We start from the raw sequence: 8926 nt of genomic DNA, 5'->3' as shown, positions 1-8926 counted from the left end.
TCCTTTTCAACTGATTTTTATGGTGTGTTCTTATGTTTTATTGTAATACCCTTTTCCCAGGTAAAGCTAGGCCTTCAAACTAGTTTAACCCCGCCGGCGAATACTATATATACCTGCATGCCCCAAGCCAGGAGCCTATAATTCAGTGGCCGTCGTTTGTTGCTATATATAATTATATATATATCATTTTTTTTATATTTATGCATGTATACACAAGTCAGTCCGTTAGTTTTCTCGTTTGAATTGTTCTACATTTGTCATTTCACGGCCTTTTATATAGCTGACCATATGGTCATTGTTGGCTTGAAGGCCGTACATACATGTAGTTGCTACTTTCTATGCCATGTGTGTTGTTGAGAGTTGTCTCATTGGCAATGATGCCGCGTCTTCTTATTTTTATACCTACAGATATAGTTTATTTTCTAGTAAAACCGGTACTGCATGGAGTAGTCTAACATGATTGTATGCCGCGTACATTATTTAACATACCAATACTTCCAAACAACCTTATATTCCATTCAAAGAGGAAATTCTCAATATAATTGTTTCACACTTTTCATGTCGGGGCCTTTAATAGCCGACCATACGGTATTGGTTTTTTCTCATTGCTGACTGGGCCGTGCGGCTGCATTGGCGGACCCAGGGCGAGGGTGGGGTCCGGAACCCCCCTTCCCCCTATTTTTGGATGCCTATAATTTCTTACATCCACTTTATTTTAACTTTGGTGAATAGTAGTGTCACCGGGGAAACTGGGTGACTTGTGAGTTGTGTAACAAGAGCCTGACTGAATGGCCTCTTGTAACTGAAAATGTGTGATGCACCTGATCACACAACGAATGGTTGCTGTGAATAGCAATGAGAACTCTGACACCGAAACTCTGGTGAAAACAAACTCTTGAGACTCTGGAACTAGCGATGAATAAACCAGTAATTCAGTAAGGAATACGAATACTTTTATTACAGATGGACTGTGTTCAGTGTAAAGTCTAGTAGTCTTATTGGCGATCATACCACATCTCTTTATTTTCAATTTTTATATTTCTTGCTCCAATTTAGTCATGTAATCTACATATACCCGTCAATGTGATCTAAATATTTTTAAATTATGTTCTACTTATACTAGTATAGGACTTATATAGAGACTCGTAGTGTTTTGTATGACGTTGGTGACACGACAGCTTGTACTTTTCAAATTTGAAGCTTTATAGGTATGAACATCGAAATACAGTAACTTCTAGTAAGAAATGGTACATTTTACTCCTCTCCACTTCACTATATAATTTAAAATAAGTCAGCAGTGGATCAAGAGGACAGCGAACACTTTTCAGTACCAGTTTTAAGCACTGGTACATTTTTATTCACTGTGTACTACTCATTTTTTTTCCGGATGGTCCCTGCGTTCTTACTTTTTAACCTCCTTGATTTGATCAACTGGAGTATACGGATATGTAGTTCGTCACAGGTAATTTAGTAGGAATAAAATATAATAGAGAGTAAATTTTCCCCTTAAGGATTGTATTTCATGAAAATGAGTTAAATGTTTAAAATGCTGATGTGTAAGTGGTCAGTGAACGTCTTCAGTATTTAAAAAAAAGGATTTTGGTGCAAATATTTCATATATATTCAGTCGGGCCTTTATCTCGTCTAGAGTAACACCCGAGGACTTTAGGCTATATCGAATGTTTTAGTTACTTTATCCGGGTTGAACACTCAAACTGATCTCATGTTTAATTCATTTGTGAGCTTGAGTCAATAGAATTGCTGTCGCATAGAACTTGTCTGGCATGTTTTCATTAGTGTTACCAATGCACTAAATGGATGCAAGTTTAAGGGTTGCTTTCACCACAAGTTTTTAGATTCATGATTAACAAAGCGAGTTTAAATAAATAACAAGTATAATTGACATCTGAAATTGTAAATTTACACTGAAGATTCGCTGTTAGTATCACTCTTTTCGCTGTCTGAATCGGTGTCGTCAAAGTTAATTTTGGGACTAGCGATAACTTTAGTGCTTGTTTCAGCGTCATAAAAGTTTATTTTGGGACTACTAATAACTTTGGAAAATCTTTGCTCTACCTCTGCATTCGTGGTAGAACTAGATAACGCTGTATCTGTCTGGTTTTCATATTCACCGAGTTCGCTATTAGTATCTGAGATAGAAACGACATCGGAACCGACATCGGATTCCTCTTCAATTTTTGTAACCAGCTGAGGATTTGCAGGAGTAACGTAGGACGACCCGGGCATGAGTTCATCTGGATCTGATGAAACTGGTATCAAGTCATCGTTAGTGAGAACATCGTATTCATCGTCCGTATCAGCCATAGGCGAGCCATAGTGTTTGGTTTGAGATTGGTCCTCAGTATGGATGTCACCTGACTTCGTCATTACTGTGAACGAATCGTACGGGAATTCTGGTTGGTTCTGCTGGACCATTGGCGGCGGGGATCCTGGTATTGGAGGTGTAGGTGGGTTTTCACTCGGGTCAGATTTGTTGTCGCTGTCAACGTTTAAAATCGAATGGTCTTCAAAAACATTATAACTAGCGTTTGTGTTCGTTCCATTTATTATTTCGAATGAGTCACTGGACGCTGGATTTTGTTCAAATGTTGGGGGAGGTTTTGATAACGGTAATGGAGGTATAGAGGTGGTTTCAAAAATTAGTGAATCAGCATTTATTTGTTCTTGCCTTTTATTGGAAAAGGACGCTGAATCGTCGCCTGAACTGGCATCTGCTACGTCCTTCGGTGTCTCTGTAATAACATAATCAGGAGAAATCATCGATTGAAAATTTTGTATATCTGGAGGTGGAATATTTGGCAATGGCGGTATAGATGATAGTTCTTTATTGTCATTTTCTTTGCTGCCATGTTGTCCAAAAGTCTCATTCATATTATTTAGATTTTCAAATTCACCCATAGACCCGTCTTCCGATGAATCAGAAGTACCAACTGATTTTACACTGGGTTCCGAAGAACCTTCATAAGTATTCAAATATGTTTGATTAATACCCGTGTCGTCCGATTTGTGACTATCTGTATCATTTTCTGATTCACTATCATCGGAAACGACATTAGATTTATTTTGATTCACGGCAATTTTCTCACGGACGTCCGATTGAGTAGGAGCAATTGGTCTGTTTTCTGTATTTGCGCTAGCCTTAGACCCAGGACGTGATTCAGATTTGGCCAATGGTTGAAGCAATAAAGGCATTTCACTTATTTTTATGACTTTCGGGGTTTCAATAATATCATTTTGATTAGTTTCTGAACGACCACTTCCATGATTGTTTGTTTCAACAACATTTTCATCTTTGACGGCAGACAAATCAATACTGTCAATGCTTTCCTCATCTGACTGAAGTGTTTCGTTTTCCTCAAATGTTACCTTGACCTTTTTCTTCTTTCCTCCTTCAACAAATGGACTATGAATTTCATTGCCGTCAATTTCGTCTAACTGTATTCCCCCGATAGATATGCCCTGTTCATTGTTTTCTGATCTCATTTCAAAATTTTCGTAATCAGCATCGGAATTGTCTGAATTTTGTTCTGTTGTTTGATCGATGATTTGAGTTGCATTACTTGTTTCCGATTCATCTACATTAACAATATCGTATTCTTCATTTTCATCTGACAAGTTTTTTTCTGTTCTTACTGTTTCCACTTCCTCATAATTATCTTCGTCATCGCTTGATTTCGTTTCCACATAAGATTCTTCTGGTACCGAATTCGCTATTCCTTTCTTACTTGAAATTGTAATATTTTCATAAGTTCGTTCATCAGTGCTTTCTTCGTCACTGGTATGCAAATCGTTTTCACTTTCAACACTTTCTACAGAAACTCGAGAAACATTCTTTCTCATATCAACATCAACTGATATTTTCTTCTTAGTTTTATTGCTTTCGTTTGTAGAATCACTTTCTGAATCGGCCTCATTTATTGCCTCTTGTAAAAACGCAGACATGACTCTACCGTCGGTAGACTCCGTTGACATCGCGGACGCTCTTTTCTTCGATCGTGGAGGTTTCTTTGGGACGTCGTCTATTTCCGTTATAGACTCAGCATTTTCATAATTTGTACTGAAACTTACAGGTTGTAAATCTCTATATTCCATATCTAATGCTGGATTGTCATGGCCGCCATCTTGATCAGTACCTGAATACGGAGCGTCATACGGAACACTCCTGACCAATGATAAGGTCGATGTCTTTTTGTTATAAACAGGATTTTGAAATTTTGAAAAGTTTTTACCAAGGACCATGCGAACAGGATATTTTCGCCTGTACCATTTATAAACAACAACTCCAATTATTGTTAGAATTAGAATAGGAACGACAACCCCGACAGCAATGGCGACTGGAGAACCACCTTTCTTGCTTTTCGGCAGAGTGGCACCAATCTGCTTTGTAGTGTTTTCTGTTTCGCTTGTAAATTCGGACTCTGTCGATAACACCTGGGGATTGTTTGTTGTAATTATTGTGTTTTGGTGATTATTTGTTGTAATTATTGTGTTTTGGTGACTTGCTTGAGCTTTCTGACTGGTTACGGCTAATTGATTGTCTGTAGTTGTCACATATTGACTAGTTTTTGTTGTAAGATGTGGTAATGTACGTCCCTGTTTAGTCGTTTGTGTTTTCCTTCCAGTTGTTTCGGTTGAACCCTTTGAGAGTATGGAGGTCATCAGCTTGGTTGTCATTTTATCAGTTAGTGATGTGGTTTCAACTAAAATCTTAAAAAACAAAAAATAGAAAATTTAATATACATGTAATGTTCTGAAACTTCAAAGCTTCTTACTGTTAGAAAGCATTATTACAGGAAGGGTGTAAGAACACATATGATCGTTATGATCTATAGTTTACTTGATCCTTAATCCCCTAGATAGAAACATTTATGTTAATGCCGGTGGAGTAAAATAACTTTAATTTTACTTTCCATTTATATATTTGCAAGCTATGTGACAATTGCATGATACTGCTTTCAGGATATAAGGTTATTTGTCAATCTCACGGCATGAAAAGATTTAAAAATCTTTATCCTTTTTTTTAAGTCTCTCTTCTGTATGTTTTGTCGATGTTTCTGTCAGTACATATGAATATATATATACGATTTTGAGTATAAAAATCGTCCTTAAAATAATTCGCTCGAGCGGTATATATGTCGTGTACATGTTGCGATTTTGTACAGGTTATAACATGTACAAAAATATTGTACATGTTATAACTTGAATAATGCAAAAATACAAGTTATAACATGTACAAAAGTACCTCATACATGTTATAACCTGTACAAAATATTGCTTAAAAATGGTTTTAACTTGTACAAAATTTAAGATAAATCTTAATGAAGTAAAATATACATTTAAATTCACCAATGCATAAAGAACAACAATAAATAGGCCAGAACGTGTCTTATTCTGTAGAGGATAATGCTCACAAAGTTTCAGAAATATATGTTTCATGACTTATGTTGGCAAAATGTGTTTTCATGTAATTGTATGTTTTATCCAGTCAATCATGGCTTAAATAAGTGTGACACTATTTACTAAAAGCTTGCATTCCCTCAATGACAATTACATTAGATACTAGTAACTAAATTCTTCCAAACATTTTAAGAACGATGCCTAATAATTTTTGGTAATACTCCTCCCTCTTGTTTTATAGCATGCAAAGACTAAAACAATGTCTTATATGCTTACTCTGTAAAAGCAAGAGAGAGCTGAAATAGTTTCCATTGGACCACGCTTCATTATCAATATCTTTGGATCTACTCTTCAACATTTTTGGCCTTCAGCCTGACTTATGTAAATTTATAACTCAATTTTTTTTTATAAACTATAAAATCATTGCATGAGGCGAATGTCATTTTGATGTTTTAAATATATATCCTCTACTTTGAAAGCATGTATTTGTGGCCTTTGGATGTTATGTGCTCCAAGGGCGGTTGTTGTCTTTTAAACACATACCCCATTTCCATTCCCAATTTTATTTGTAGACACATCTATCCTGGCTATCCTCTTATGTCTTTTAGTGTCACAGCACTAGAATGAACGTATTTTACTATGCCTTTAAAGGGGACACTCACAATTATAATTCATCAAATAAAGATATGTCCATAGATAGTCATGAGAGGATCATAAGACATGTCCCAAGATATATCTTATGACAGGTCTTAGGAATGCTTCGTAATACCAACCCCCGGACATTAACTGTATCAAAAAAGGACAAAACACACTAACAAAGTTACACAAAAGAATAATAAAAAAGTTATGAAAATATTATTGAGGTCAATAACATCTGTTGCAATAATAGAAACATATCCTTATTTTTCGATTTTGTACAAGTTAAAACCATTTTTAAGCAATATTTTGTACAGGTTATAACATGTATGAGGTACTTTTGTACATGTTATAACTTGTATTTTTGCATTATACAAGTTATAACATGTACAATATTTTTGTACATGTTATAACCTGTACAAAATCGCAACTTGTACACGACATATATATTATATAAACGCCTTAAAAGTGTACAAAACAACACCAGTAACAAAAAAGGAAACTAAATATGCAATTATTTATAAATATTTCGGATAACAGATGTATGATTGTGATGTTAAATGAATCATATAAGTCTACTTTGATTACTAGTAAACTATAACAATCTTGAAATTTATACGACAAAAAAGTCAAACCGAACATAAGTTACTTATAAGACGCTTGCACCATTCTAAAAAAAATGTTAACCATAACCAAGGATTTGTATACAAATCCTTGTTAACAACAGAGACTGCAAATATATGCTTCAAATATACATTTTTTTTCTAGAATTACGCTGCCTCTTTCAAAAATCATGGATCCGCCCCTGTTTGCTGAGTCTCTAAAATATAGCCAAAAGACCTTCTTTTGTGCATGCTTTTTCGTACAAGGTTTGTGGTTTCTGTTTCTGTTAAAATTACAACTTTATGTTGTCACTGATCGAAGTACATGTACTTAATTTCATAGAACTGCAGTACACACATATATATTTATACGATGCATATCTATTGTGGGTTGAGGATTTATCTGTAAATCTCTTTTCTGACGACATAACAAATAAAGGTAGGCGTATCAATTATAGATATCTGCCTGCTATCTTTTATATCAAACATGAACTGATTGATCCCTTATAAGTATATCTTATTAAATTCGAATCTGCCCATTCTTGTCAACCGCTGAATTCACTATAGATTTTATCATCCTATTTTTATTAATTTGAAATCATAGTTTCCAAAACAGCAACCAAACAACATAAATGATAAATAGACTATAAAACAGCAAATCAAAGTCCAGCATTGACCACATCTGTCTATTGGCAAAGACCATATTTAGACATGTGTGTCTTATTTTGTGTGTAGTTGGGTTGCTGTCTCATCGACGTTTAATCCCATATCTCCTTTTACTCATATTAAACGATTCTATGCGCATTTTCTTATTGAGAATGAATATCGATCAATAAAACTATATTATTATTTACTCTAATACTCATATATCAAGGATTCAATTATTAATTATGTCATAACTAAAAATTGTTGGACTAAAGCATCATCACTTGAAATGTCAAAATATAATTTGTTTTGTCAGGTTAATGCATAGTAAATGTTTTTCGTGTTGTTTCAAAAATTGTAATGGTGAAAACATGTTATATCGGATTTATTTTACCAAGCCTTGTCAAAGCAAAAGAAAACAAACCCAATAACTGGCACTGGACAGGTTTAATAGAGGAAAAAAATACCGGTCGCTGGGGGTAGGGTCAAGACGTTATAAAACCCCCATTACGTATTCTTTAATTATAAAAAAGCATATACATTCCTGCACTAGCTATCGATTTGCACGTTAATGGATAAGATAATTAGCACATATATGTAATCAATATTTACCTGGGTAGTATTAACAATATCATCAACATCTCTCTTCACCCTGTCATTCCGCGGCACCAATGGAGATTCCTGGTTTCCATTGTCACTCAATGTTAAATCCTTAGAACTCACTGAATGCCCAAGTTGATTGTCCACTGGCACATTACACTTACATTTTACTCCAAGTCCATATCCTTTACAGAACAATTCAATTCTATATTTTGATACTCCCTTATAGAAAGACAAAGAGATGCAAGAACGATTTAAATAGACTTCGTTTGTGCTTTTATTTTTTTCCAAAAGAATGGTTTTTAAATTACTGTCTTTACTGGAGGAATGTTTGCAAACAAATTCCATCCAAACATTGCGATCAGTTCCAGCACTTTCACATTTGCATTTAAACAATTTAGTCGTTTTAATTTCATTTGAAGTTATGCATGAGCAATTATCTATAATTTGGTTCCTGGAAATAATTTTATTCATGCATTGAAAACTGTAATGATCTTCACGTCCATGGATTTCAGATATAGCTAAAGTCTTTAGAAACAGAAGAAACAACCATTTCGGGTTCATTTTTGAGGTCCATCCAATTCATTAACCATCCTATGTACAGTATATGCTGACGAAAAGTGTAAAGTTCGAATGATATCATGTTTAATGATAATATTAATTTTATTATCAATTAAGACCACATTTTACATTTACTTATATGTGTACACGCACATGCATCCGGAAGCAATATAAGTAACATTTCAAGTACATATGGCACTTTTTGCTACAACTTTTGTGGGGTTTTCTCTGGTTTTCTCTTAGACACCTGGTTGTCCCGTCATCGGTTAACATATTGTAAATCGAATCATAGTGTTATTTTTGTGTTATTTGTCATGTAGACTAATTACGATAATAAATAATGTTTACTATATTTAGTTTTAAACATGCTGTGTCAGACTAAATTTTGTTTAGCCAGCAATGATTAAACTAGAAAATGAAAGGGCGGTGTGTATTTTGCATTACAACATGTTGGTGTACACTAC

At 34.6% G+C, this 8926-nt stretch overlaps 1 protein-coding gene across 1 annotated transcript; it reads right to left on the bottom strand.

Moving 5' to 3' along the window:
• Positions 1-1877: 1877 nt before the first annotated feature.
• On the bottom strand, positions 1878-8752 carry LOC139493200 (uro-adherence factor A-like). Its single transcript, XM_071281400.1, has 2 exons — positions 7914-8752; positions 1878-4728 (listed from the first exon to the last, which is right to left on the bottom strand). The coding sequence occupies exons 1-2, from the start codon at positions 8463-8465 to the stop codon at positions 1921-1923; spliced, it is 3360 nt and encodes a 1119-aa protein (XP_071137501.1). The 5' UTR covers positions 8466-8752; the 3' UTR covers positions 1878-1920.
• Positions 8753-8926: the final 174 nt, after the last annotated feature.

Source organism: Mytilus edulis, chromosome 10 (genome assembly GCF_963676685.1).
Source record: "Mytilus edulis chromosome 10, xbMytEdul2.2, whole genome shotgun sequence".
NCBI lineage: Eukaryota > Metazoa > Mollusca > Bivalvia > Mytilida > Mytilidae > Mytilus > Mytilus edulis.
This window is presented reverse-complemented; position numbering and strand designations above follow the sequence as displayed.